Source organism: Gavia stellata, chromosome Z (genome assembly GCF_030936135.1).
Source record: "Gavia stellata isolate bGavSte3 chromosome Z, bGavSte3.hap2, whole genome shotgun sequence".
Classification (NCBI taxonomy): Eukaryota; Metazoa; Chordata; class Aves; order Gaviiformes; family Gaviidae; genus Gavia; species Gavia stellata.
This window is the reverse complement of record NC_082637.1, coordinates 38,225,848-38,239,364: the sequence shown is the minus strand read 5'-3', so window position 1 is coordinate 38,239,364 and position 13,517 is coordinate 38,225,848. Positions and strand designations below refer to the sequence as shown.

At 39.5% G+C, this 13,517-nt stretch overlaps 1 protein-coding gene across 1 annotated transcript in view; it reads right to left on the bottom strand.

The window, feature by feature from the left end:
* The window catches only part of ADAMTSL1 (ADAMTS like 1), a 213,624-nt gene that overhangs the window by 117,621 nt on the left and 82,486 nt on the right, over positions 1-13,517 (bottom strand). Inside the window, exons 8-9 of the mRNA XM_059833532.1 lie at positions 2,734-2,845; positions 1,980-2,118 (exon numbers count right to left, since the gene is read on the bottom strand). Of these exons, the coding sequence (XP_059689515.1) occupies positions 1,980-2,118; positions 2,734-2,845 (251 nt within the window). The remainder of the gene's footprint in view (positions 1-1,979; positions 2,119-2,733; positions 2,846-13,517) is intronic.

The following is a 13,517-nucleotide window of genomic DNA, read 5'->3' as shown; positions in this document are numbered from 1 at the left end:
ATCCATAGTACAAATTCCAGAGGAAAATGACATACTTGACTCAGAACAGGATTTTAAAAAAATAGCAGCTTAGGCTTTAAAAAAAACAACAAGCAGCTACACAAAATTACTTTCTCATTGATACTGTGAGAGGTGAATCTAAAAGACAGGTTCCATATCGATTCACACCTTTCATCAATCCTTTTTCTGAGATGTTCATATTTAGGTCTCTTACCTGATCATATCTGGCCTCTGCTTTACTGACATTTGTCAATAACAGTTCAAATGAGAATTCAAAGAAACAGTTTTTGATCTGAGAAAATCACCAAAGAAAAAATACAAGAACTTTATTATAGTAAGGTTTCTAGTTGCAACTGTTAAAATATTTAAGTAGGCTGAGAAATTAAATATATATATATATATTTTGTGGAAAGTACTAGGACAAGAGACGTCAGATACTGAACTTGACACCATATTGTTAAGGGAAAAAATGGTCTTGTTGCACTGTGGGAAAGCAACCTCTAAGTTGAAAAATCACTTAGCAGTACGTGCTCAACAGGTAATACTTTTCACAAAGCCCCAGTGAAGCTGCGTTCTTAATATTATATCCTTAATACATCCTGATGAAATACATGATAAAGTATGTAACTTAAAGAATGTACAATACAGCTGACATAATGTTGGATTTTGAGATTTGGTATTTCCACTTTTTAATTCTGGGAGATTTTCACTTCGAATTTAAAACTGTATGAGAACATTTCTGGCTTTTAACTATCTACAAACAGAACTACCACTAAAATTGTGTTTACTAGAACAAAGGAATATAAACTGCCATACACTCCGGGTAAATGTGTCTTCAGTGACAAAGAAACCTGAGTGTTAACTCCAGTTATGAAAAGTCAGTGAACTTCAATGAAAACTTTCTAGAAGAGGTAAAAACTGTCTTGGGCTTGGAGTAATATGTTCTTCTCTGATAATGCCTAGCTAGTCTAAAGCTGGTATACTTGGTTTGGGAAGCAATCATCCTCAGTTGGGTGGTTACATAGTCCCATAGGTCCCTAAAGCATCCTTCTTATCCTGGCTAGGACATCTTTTTTTCTATGGCAACCTCCAGCAATCTGAAGGACCATAGTAACTTTTTAGGTGACACTTGCTTGAACTCGCTTTATCAAACTTGACACAAAAACTGGTCTAGAGGGAAAGGAGCAGGTAAATAAATGGCTTTATAGTACCTTTGCATGCATGCTTGCTGGGCTGCACTTAACCGTCTTTTAGCAAAACCACACAAGAGGACCGAAAGGTTTATAATACACAAATAAATGCTTGTGGCTTAGAGATGGCTGCAGACTGACTTCCACTGAAGTTCAGGGGAATCAGTGCAACAAAGGACTGGTCCTTCTTACAGTTTTGTTCCTTTTCTTATACGTGGGAAATCTGACTCTGTGATCTTACTATTTTTACTATTAATCTTCTAAGGAGGAATGCTTGGCAGGAAAGCAGGGATGAGTCTTTTGTGCAGGACCAAAGGGTATTGATAATTAGAACAAATTCCTGCGTTACATTCTTATGAGCTGCCATGACTGCAAGTAAGCTTTTTATTAAGGAGAAAATGTAAAAAACCATAAAAATAATGCCTCTAATTGTGATGACAACGAGTTTCCAACAACATTTTTACCCCAAGAGAATTTTTCCCATCTCAGAAACACTTAAGAGCCATCTGTTGATCATGGGATGGTATCATGGACAATTTGTTTTCTCACACTTTATAACGTTTAATGAGGCGAAACACAATCTGAGGGGAAGAAACAACCATTTCAAATAATTCCTTGCAATGCAGAGGTGCTAAAGAGAGGTCTTTTTCTACACAGTACATCCTCAGGATGAGAAAGAGGTTAAATTATGTAGGCTAAATGACACTGTAAGCAATAGCAACAGAATATTTTCCTACTTTATTTTACTCCTTTAGAGCCCAGCCTCTTTTAAAATTAGAGCTGACTGACCTTGCAGGACAAGGATCCAGATTACACTCTTGAAGTTTTGGCTTTGGCTTGATATTTTCAGGATAATAGTGACAGTATTGATCTGCTACTACCCGGTTGCTTCTCAGATCAAAACATTCAGCAGATGTCAGCTGATAACCTGCAATACATAGTGGAAGAAATAATATGTGATGTGGTGTTCTTCCTGTCTCTCTCTGAAGTGCATCTAAGTTCTGGTTTGGTAAAAAGTAAACTGAAAATATCAGCACTTTTGGACATAACAGGTGCTCTTTTACAGACCAGATGGAAAACAACTTAAATCACCTGTAGTAGGAAAAAAAAAGATAACCAGTATGATCATATAAAAATTCAGAAGCCTAGAGCAAAAAGAAAAAACAAACGCCAAGGTTTCTTGGTCACCAAGAGTCATACACTAAGTTTCAGTTCAGAGGGTAAAGCTGCTGGTGGAGACATGGGCAAATGGAGACATCTTGTGATTCCGAAGCAGGCCCAAATCCCATCAGCCCATAAGTTTGACAGCGTAGCATTCAATGCTGTCATGTGGATATCAAAATGTACTTTACATGCAGAGCGTGGTATGATGCTAAAAAATCTACAGGCTGCTACCACTGTTGCTGCATCCCTCCCTTTATTTAGATGTAACTACTTCCATTTTCAGATTTTGCCCATTTTAAAGGTCTAAATCTCAGTGCAGCGGTTGGGACAGATCCTGTACGCAGACAATTGTTTCTAGAATACAGTGGTAATTCATTACCTCCTCCGCAGGATGCTGAACAAGGAAAAAAATCAGTTTCCCTCCATCGATGAATGATAGGCTGATAGAAGATAAACTGAACTGAACTGTCAGCAGCACCAGCATAGCGGATCTGAAAAAGATGTAACCTGACATAAATACCAGGAAGAAGCATTCTGCCACATGCATCTTGCAGCTTTGAGACACCTTGCAGGTACAAGAAATACTAGACATACTTTGCAATAGAGAAATGAAATGCACAAAACAGAGCACACATTGATGGCAAAATCTTGGCCGCAAAACACAGTCAAATAAATTTCCGGGCATAATCAGTGGCATTTCTGAAAATTCTGAGACCGTATTCTGAAATAATGTATGCATGGTAAATGCTACTGAATAATTTTATGGGGGCAGAGGATATGGACTGATCTTTATTCCATCAGAAAATCACCTACCACTACCTGCTGTCCCTGCCACATTGACATGGATTTCAGAACTTAAATATTTTTCAAACGCCTTCTGAGACCATGTATACTATATTAGATAGTAAAAAACAGGAGGCTGTGCTGTGAGAAATACAAAAGTATAAAAATACAAATCCAAGAATTTTTTGTTTCTGGGGTGAGGTCTCTTTTTCATTCTTCTTTGTGGTACTGTCATTATTATAAGGTCGTCCTTCTGATTACTTTATTTTGGCTGCAAAAATGCTCCTTTCAGTCATAGGCGTGGACTCTCAGCTGGAGCTAAGTGCAGGTTCAGAAAACACTCTTCAGAGCCTACAAGTACTGCCAAATTTCAGGCCACCTGAGCTTTGCTATGGTTCCAGTACTTTGTGTGCTGAATGGATTTCCCACGTAAACAAGAGTTTGTAGTGCAAGGAGTGCAATAAAAAGAGACACCCTCACACTGCTAAAGCAGCACCACTTCCACCTGGCCCAAGAAAAAATCCCTCCTATTTGATAGCTGTGCTGATTAATTCAGTTATGGAGGCTTCAAAATCACTGCTGGGCATCCCTTGTCCTTACCTCCAAGCCTTTCATGAACAGCTAGCAAGGGAAGAACAACAATGCTGCTACTAAAAGCCTCTCCTAGTTGATTATTTGCCCTAGGAGATAATGTATTGGTATTGCATGGGCATCTCTGCATCAGTGGCATGATGCTATCGCAGGAGAGAAAACTGCCAAATCACAACCAGAAAAGATGGACCCTTTTCCAAGTCAGTACTCCTACTCTCGGGAGCAATCTACCCTGCTCTTTTTTTCAGACAGTTTAAAATCTTTCAGCACTGTCTCATTTTTCTTTTTCCACATTTTGAACAAGTTTCCTTGTTTTAGAAACACCGTTTTTCAACCTGCCTTTCCTATTCTCTCTTTCCAAACACCAAGAGACACTGTCAAAAAGTAGACTGTGAAACAGAAGCAAAAATATGACAAATTGAGCTGAACAGTGTAATCTGGGTTGTTTGTTTTGTTTTCCCCTGTAGATGGACAGAAACATGATTACAAATCAAAGCATATCTTGAAGAGAAGGAGGAAGGCAAAAATATTGCAGGATATGTTGATGGCTGTAAGAGGTCTGGCCCACCGAGACTAAGGCTGCCCTTTTCTAATTAGAGTAAACAGTGGCATAAATTCCCAACAGGAAAAAAAAATACAGCTGTAGCAATACAGCTTCTTCAGCAAATCGGAGACCTTTTGCACACAGTAATATCATTTGAGTCTGTGTGTCAGAAGCAGGATATCTAATTTCTTGTGTGGGGATGGTGCATTAATCACACACTTCAGAAAGGTCTTTCTGGGCTCATGAAAGCCTCATGCACTCCTGGGAAAAATGTTCTGTTGTGCTGGAAGCCATTTGGGGAGGTCTCTGATTTGAATGTGCAGAAAAAGTCTTCACTGGGGAGAAGTCTGCTCTTACTCTTTGTTTTTTAAGGATCATCAGTGATTCTTAAACTCAGAAGATCTATTCAGCAGTATGGTCTTCAGTGAATTATGAAGAATAGACGAAGAGCTCACACAGAACCTACTAAAAAAGGAAGGGGAGGAAAAAGGGTTCACATTAAAAAAAAAAAATCAGGAAGACAGAAGAGTTCCTCTGCCTGCAGACTATTCCTGCATGTCTGCAGAATTATCTGTCTGTTTTGACACAGAGAAAAGGCAGAGGTACATCTTTTCCAGCCTAACGTGGAAGACACTCATACAGCCATGATAACAACATAGGTGGTAAAGAACTACAATGAGTCACAGTCATGAGCTAAAATGATACAAAACAAGCAAATAAAAGAAGCAGGCACAGTAGCGTTTATATTTTTAAGGAGTAGTGTAAGCAGAAGAGAAACAATATATGGTGATTCTACTCAGTAAAAATTTCTTTTTTATTTTGTTTGACGGTCTGTTAAAGCTAAGAACTTGATCCAGGAGAAAACATCAGTGGTTCTTTGAGCCTTGCAAAACTCAAAGTGAGACCTGATAGTTAAATGCTTTAAGAAATTTCCTGGTTTTACTGCACAAGGCCAACTTCCACACATTGGAATACTCAGCTCTGGAGTATGGTGAAATTTTTTCCCCTGCAGTATTTGCAACACCCTGCTAGCTATGAGAAATGACAGAGCTTCAAAAACAGATGGTCAATATTTGGGAATCTTTAGTTAGTCCTCTAACAGTGAGTTTTGCATCCTTAGGTCATTGGACCAGAAAAAATGGCAACTGTTCATCGTGTTTGCAAATAAAATCCTATCTAAATTTATTTATAGCAAACAGCAGAAGTACTCAGATCTTCCATTTCTGCATTGCAACCCCCTGGAGATCATCCTTGACTTCCTTAAGTTTTCAGGGGAGTTTGGAATATTCCAAACACCAGAGCAGCCCTCACCACTTTGTAAGACCCAAGAGGATATCACAAGTCTTATAAAAAGTTGGTTAAAATTAGAGTCCTCAGACTATCCACCAAAAATTAACCGTCTACCCTACAGTCACTAGCAGCACAGATAACTTTTTTTCTTGTAGAAAGACCTTGGAAAAAAATCGTTTGTGCCCTGCTTTTTAAAATTGATTTTATAAATGACTGTCTGGGATGGTGCAACAGAGGCAAAAGCTGTTGCTCAGGTGAAGTTTGGGATTGATAAAATGCAGTAGTGATTTTGGGGATATCCACAGAAAGACAAATGAAAACAACAGACCTCATAATTCAAATACGAAAGCAGCAATATCGTTTTGAATTATTCTGATCTGTCCTGTAATGAAGAGACTGCAGTACCTTACCACACCTTTGTATTGTGTGATTTTTCCCATAGCCCGCAAATTTGATTAGTTCACATAAAAACAAATAAACAAGCAAAGTCCCCCAAAGCCCAACCTTTTAATCCTTGATTTTGGCAGCATATGCCTGAACCATTTGTTTATGTTCATTGAAGAACATATGAGCTGGCCTACAAAACTGCACTAAGTTTACTTTGTGGGTTGTGAAATACAATCAGCAGTTTATAACCAGTAATGATAACTAAACAATTATCAATGTTAATTGTAGGGTTAAAGCATGAATAGTGTATTCAATAAGATGTTTTCATTTTATGAAATTTTGTGTGTTGGGGGAGGAAGAAAGGCACCATTTCTTTCTTGTGTGTGTCTGTGTGTCCCAAACTGGGGATAGGGAAAGGGAATTATTATTGCATACCATCTTTTGTCTTATGAAATTTGATCTGGTATATTATGATCTAGCCCCATGCCTCCATGCTTATTAAGAAAGTTCTAATGGATTTTTCCACATTATTATTACAAATGCTTTCTGCAAGTGCCAAATCCCAAATCTTAGAGTTTGCTTTATTAATGAGAAGTTCATTGTTGAAATCTTCGAAGTAACAAACAAAGAAACTGGGGATGAGGATGTGGACAACTATGCTCATGCGGCATACATAATTTTGTGCTTTTCATGTCACTAAAACCAAAGTTTTTGTATGTTTTCCTTTCTCTATTTAGAGTGCTTTAATATTCCTGTTTGTACCTTGAAAAAGAAGAAGGATGTGCAAGAGATTTGTTGCTGTTCATAATTTGTTCATGAAGCAGAAATAGGAGCCAGACATTGTCATGGGAAAATAATTTTACAAGTTTGTTTAAAATAGCACAAAAAGTACAAAAAAAAAGTAAATCATGAGAGATGCTGAAGGCTTACAAGCATACTGTCTAACACAGGACTACACCATGACTCCTCGGAGCTTGCCTTTTAATTCCTTTAGAATGCTGAAGGGAGCTCTGCCTTTGAGCTCCGGGGAACATTTCTACTGTCCACTTCTGCATTCATGTCCCTTGATTGTGATAGTTCTGCGTTGGATCAGCTTGGTTTTGGCATTGTCTTTATATGGAAGACAGCTCCCTCTGTTGCTTCTCAATTCAGCCTCTAAATCAGCCACAGAAATCACTGTGAAATTACTTTATCACTAATTTACATGCTTTACAAAGCATCTCTGAATTGAATTTGCTCACCATGCCCCAATCTTGGATTAAGCTGTGTTCCTTTAGGTGATTAGAATGACTGTTAAAAAGCCTTTAGACTAAATCTCTCACAAAGCCAAAAGAGAAAGCTAGAAGGTTCAAATCTGTTCTCAAATTATATTATTCTCCCCAAAGGAAGAACAAAATAGAAAATCAGTGCAATGGACTGGCTAGGATAGCTGGCAGCAACGGAGCCTGCTCTATCAGCTGTAACAGCTATGATAATCTTTACAGAAGCTACCACTAAGTGCAACAAAAGCAGAAACTTCTTAAATGAGAAGACCAAAGTTATTCCACACAACCAAGGGCAACCCCAAATACACCAAAACCAGCCCTGCTGCACTGCTTCTGTGGATACCACCCATAACAGCCCACTCATCTATGGGAAGATCATTTCACTATCACTAACATGCTCCCAGGATAAGAGAATTCACCTTTGAGCCAGCCACCTTAACCCCCACTGCAGAATATTTATTAACCTTAACTTGATCTTAAGAAATTAATGTAAAAAAATAGGATCCTATTGTGATAGATGCTGCATAAAAAAAATTAACAAAATAAAAAGGCAATGTTTGCCACCAAAAAAAATTTGTTAAAATGATGAAAGCTGAACAAGGTGGGCACCAAATCTTCATAGTACTTAAAACTGATTGATTTTTGAAATAGATAGACTTGGGGAATTTAGACATGATAACAGAAAAGTTACAGAAAACAAAAAGGAAAAATTATCGAGAACAATTTGTCAGAGGAATAGAAAACATGTCTAAGAAACTGTGTCTATTGCCTCAAATTAAAACTTGACAGTAGATTTCAGACCAGCATTATTTTAAAGAAGTATGTAAGATTAATGGTAACACATCTCCAGATCCAAACAGCATCCACCCAGTAGTTCTAAATCACATACTCTCTGAAGAGCACAGGAATGCAAATCACATATGATCACATTTAGCCTATTTTCATGAACAAGCTATTGTTTAAACCACATGAAACTAGGCAGAAAATTGTAACAACATTTTTTAGAAGGAGCTTCATGAGTAATGCGTGAAACTGCAGACCAATAAACTCTACCTCTGTTAGGGGGTCAGTAGGTAGAATGAAAATAAAGAATAAAACTCAAAGATGGGTCCCTGAGAAGGGTGATACTTTCTGAGCATTGTGGTTGGCTTTGCCAAGGATTCACGAGGTACACTGATAAAAGTAGCTTAGGTACCATTTTTCTTCTAGGTCTCCCACTAAAGGCCCTAGACAAAGCTCACATGAGTTAAGAAGATCCTCCCTTGGACTGATGACTGGGTAACAGAGAACAGTCCCATAACCTACTCCTGCAGTGGATGAAGGACCTGTGCAATCCCTCAGGGATGTATGCTAGGGCATGACTTGTTAGCCAGACTCCCAGCCCTGAGCTGACCAAGTTTGCTAATGAAAAAAATTATGAATGGTAGCTAAAAATGAAACAGTCTGTGAAAGCACTCGAAGCTTTGGGAGACTAAATTCAAGTTCAATAAAAAAGAAATAATGCTTGTTGGAGAAAACAATTAATTATATATGCTAATTATACATGAAAATGTCCTCCACATTAGCTACCACTATTCAGAATAGTAGTAGAGTTGTTACAGTGATTCCTCTGAAAATATCAGCTCAGTGTGCAGCAAGACTTAAAAAGATTAATGGAATACTGCAAAGAGGAAGGAAAAAGGAGAGAACATTACACAGCCAAGCAGAATACATTTGTGTCTTGATCATTATGTGTAGTTCACGCTTTCTCAACATATATATTCATATACAATATGATTAATCTATTTATAGTAAATAAATATTAAATAATTTAATTACATTTTATTAAAATACACATTTATTTATATGAAATGTATATTTCCAAAATATACATTTATATATTTAAAGACTAGTCACAAATTACATATTTATGTATATTATAAAAATTATGAATATATAACCACAGTGGAACCAGAAAAAGGACAGAGAAGGGAAAGAAAGATAGCATTTGTATGGAATATCTTTGATAAAACTAAAGATTATATAGAGTAGAACACTAGGAAAGAGGCAAATGATGATGACAGAGATCACAAATATAGAAGTAATGGAGAAAGGGGGTAAACAGTAGTAGTAATTTCCTGTTTCTCAGAATGGGGAAACCAGAAGGAATCAGTGAAAGTATTGCACCAAGGGTTTAAAAATGAGATGTATTCCTTATTTTACAGAGTTCAAAGTTCATTGTGGAACTCATCCTACAAGCTAAATGTTGTCAAAAGGGCAAATATAGCACAAAAGCGCCTATAGAAAATCATGAAGACTGGCTCATTTGAGTCATTAGACACAACAGTCCAAATACAACATGAGGGTCAAGAAGGAGGGTCTACAACCAGAGTGTAACCTTGATCTGTTTCTTGCACTCTTTCTATCCGTGTCTAAAACCAGTTCCTTTCTGAAGCAGAAACCCGAGTGAAGCAGACTTTTTGCTTGACCTAGTATGGCACATCCAATGTACTTATAGATGGAATATGTTGATTAGGAGAATGATCATGTTCTAAGAATTATTAATTTAAATAATTTATATTGAACAGAAAAAAAGGTACATATGAAATAGAATCCATACATTGTTTTCAAAAAGACTGCTCCCTGGCTTTCCATAAATTTTACCACGTACTTTGGCAAATGAGAAAAAGGGTAGGCTTTTCTGAACTTGTCACAAACTCTAGTCAAGAGAAATAATGATTAGGTGTCTTTTCAGGCTGGTCATTACTTGTCAGCTTGACCTAGAAATTGTTAAAACAATTGTGCATTTGTTGAAAATCAGGAAACAAGAATGGGTGATTTTTACGACTATTGCTAAAAAAAAAGTATTGAATGCAAACATAAGTTGATAAAAGTCAGTGATACAGACCATGTTACAGAAGTGCTTCCAGCTGAGTCCAACCTGCACTCTACAGAAGTTGCCTCAGGAAGTCACATCTCTCAAGACTTAGTATTTTTTTATGATGAAGGGACTATATTCCAATGGTCTCTTCTAGATTAAGCAAAGTGTTTTGATCATTTGACCTTGATAACACAAAACTTGACTCAGCCACAACTAAACTCTTACTATTTCTGTGTGCTCAGCCTCCATTCTAGCTTATCTACTCCCAGGAGCACCATCCCTACCCTGGTCTACCAGTGCTTCCAAGAGTAGATCTTTCACCACTTCCTCCCTGACCTGCAGCCTTCTCCTAAATATGAGGCATAATCTCCTCTGGAAACCTTTGCCAGCATCAGAACTAAATTACACAGAAGACCCTTACTGTCATCACCCCCAATCCTCATATGGTAATACCTCTAAAATCCAACAATAAGGCAGCCATAAACAGTAGGTCCTTGCTGCTAGAGCAGATTTGCATCTTTTGGCCTCTGCCCTAAAGCAGGTATGGAAGTAATTTCTTATTTCATTCCACAAGGTAAATCACTGTATGCTTCTGGTTCAAAAGTGATTATTTAATCCAATCCTGGCCCTAGCCTTACAAGGCACATCAACCTCTCTGCCAGCTGGCAGCCTGTACATTCATTATCTCCTGCATGCCTTTGCAAGTCCCAGGAAGTCTAGGCTAAGCCCCAACCTTATTTTCTTGTGTTAACCTGGACTCTAATCAAATGCCTTTCCCTCACCAGCAGTTTCTGCCAGTGTGTCGTGGTTTAAGCCCAGCCGGACTAATCACCACACAGCTGCTCACTCACTCCCCTTCCTCAGCTGGACAGGAGAGAGAAAATATGAGGAAAAGGCTCGTAGGTCGAGCTAAGGACATAGGGAGATCACTGACCAATTACCACCATGGGCAAAATAGACTTGACTTGGGGAAATTAGTTTAATTTATTACCAATCAAAATCAGAGTAGGATAATGAGAAGTAAAACCAAATCTTAAAAAAACAACACCTTCCTCCCACCCCTCCCTTCTTCCCGGGCTCAACTTCACTCCCGATTTTCTACCTCTCCCTCCGAGCGGCGCAGGGGGACGGGGAATGGGGGTTGCAGTCAGTTCATCACACGTTATTTCTGCCGCTCCTTCCTCCTCACACTCTTCCCCTGCTCCAGCGTGGGGTCCCTCCCACAGGAGACAGTTCTCCACGAACTTCTCCAACGTGGGTTCTTCCCACGGGCTGCAGTTCTTCACGAACTGCTCCAGCATGGGTCCGTTCCACGGGGTGCAGTCCTTCAGGAACAGACTGCTCCAATGTGGGTCCCCCGCGGGATCGCAAGTCCTGCCAGCAAACCTGCTCCAGCGTGGGCTCCTCTCTCCACGGCTCCACAGGTCCTGCCAGGAGCCTGCTCCAGCATGGGCTTCCCACAGGATCACAGCCTCCTTCAGGCATCCACCTGCTCCAGCGTGGGGTCCTCCACGGGCTGCAGGTGGATATCTGCTCCACCGTGGACCTCCATGGGCTGCAGGGGGACAACCTGCTTCACCATGGTCTTCACCAGGGGCTGCAGGGGAATCTCTGCTCCGGTGCCTGGAGCCTCTCCTCCCCCTCCTTCTTCACTGACCTTGGTGTCTGCAGAGTTGTTTCTCTCACATATTCTCACTCCTCTCTTCTCCGGCTGCCGCTTCCTGGCTTTTTCCCCCTTAAATATGTTATCACAGAGGCGCTACCACTGTTGCTGATTAGCTCAGCCTTAGCCAGTGGCAGATCCGTCTTGAAGTCTGCTGGCATTGGCTCTATCAGACATAGGAGAAGCTTCTAGCAGCTTCTCACAGAAGCCACCCCTGTAGCCCCCCCTGCTACCAAAGCACTGCCACGCAAACCCAATACACAGTGCTAGATCACAACTGAGATAAGATTGTGTGGCTAGCTCTAGTGCTCTGTGTAACTCAACGTCCAGTTTGAGCTCCATCTTACGAATTTTGGGACAATTGGTGGCCAAAATCCTAATCTCAACAGTAACTCTGCTCAAGGGAACCCAGTCTGCACCATTTCTAAATCAGCCAGCAGCACTCTCAGCCACCAGCACAAAAACATAGCCAGGCAGTCTCTTCTGGCAGCAGTCATTAACCAAAGCTTGTCAGCCCTAGCACTACAAAAGACAACATCAATACAAATCCAATCCTAATCCAGATACCTCTGACAGCCTCCAGACAAACATTTATCTGATACAACCCTATATATCCCTGATGCAAAGCTGTTGGTCCATGCAGGCCTCTGAAAAAACATTCATCTTGATACCAGCGATTGAAAAACAACATAAACCCACTCTAGTCTAGACATAGGCCAACAGTGGTTTCTCCTCCAAACCAGCCCCAAGCCTGGACAACATCCTTTACTAGACCTTGTTTTAAACCCACTGGTCTTTGCTGCCTTGCATCTAAGCCACAGGGCTAGGGACCTAGCAATGCAAAAACCACAGCCTGTAAAACAAACCCTAACAGGCTGTGCTTTGCTAGCCACAACCCTTCCCTGGCAATCCCTACTGGCTGTTTCAGTAAGCCTATAGCTCAGGTTGTTCATATTTGCAGTGCTGATTTCTTCAAATAGTTGACCGGTGATGACTGTTAGCATTACATTCTCAGCTGTAGACCCCATCTAACAGTATTGACTCATCCTGCTCAAAGGACTGGAGATGAGTGACATGAAATGGTCTTTCCAACTTTCTCTATTTTGTGTCTGAAATGGACAGTATCGACAGAGGAGATGTTTTAGCACAGACAGGTGAATATGTGACCTCGGCAACACAGAAGATCAGTGGCAGTTCTGCCAATAAAGGACAAGTCCCCCTATGTGATATTACTGCTCTGTTCTCTAGATCACAGTGTCAGCCAGAAAGATTTCCAAGTGAAACTGACCTTCATTTCACCAGGATTTTATCAAACATGACACATTTTTCTTTAGGAAAAAGGCACTTCTATTTGTGTGAATCAGAATTTTGTGTTAAAAACATCAAAACAGGGAAATCCTCAAAATTTAGGGACAAAATTCAAGTTGAATTTAAGTTTGCTGGCATATTTTCCAGGTTTTCTGCCTTATTTTCCAGGTTTTCTGCCTTTCAAACATTAAAGGTTTATAACGGAGATTTTTAATTCTCAAACTATGAATATAAAAATTAAGAACATGAAAAACTCCAGTTCTTCTCTCATTTTGTGAGAGCACCTTTATTTTTTAAAGAGAGCTCTGTTTTACTGAATTATTTTTACCATTTACATATCTTGTGAAAAGATTGCCAAGAGTTTAGCACATGAGGAATGTACCACTGGCTATTACAAAGTGAAGAAATCTAGCAATTATACAATTCAGCTCCTGCAGGAACAGCATGAGGTTTCTTATTGCAATTTTAAAGC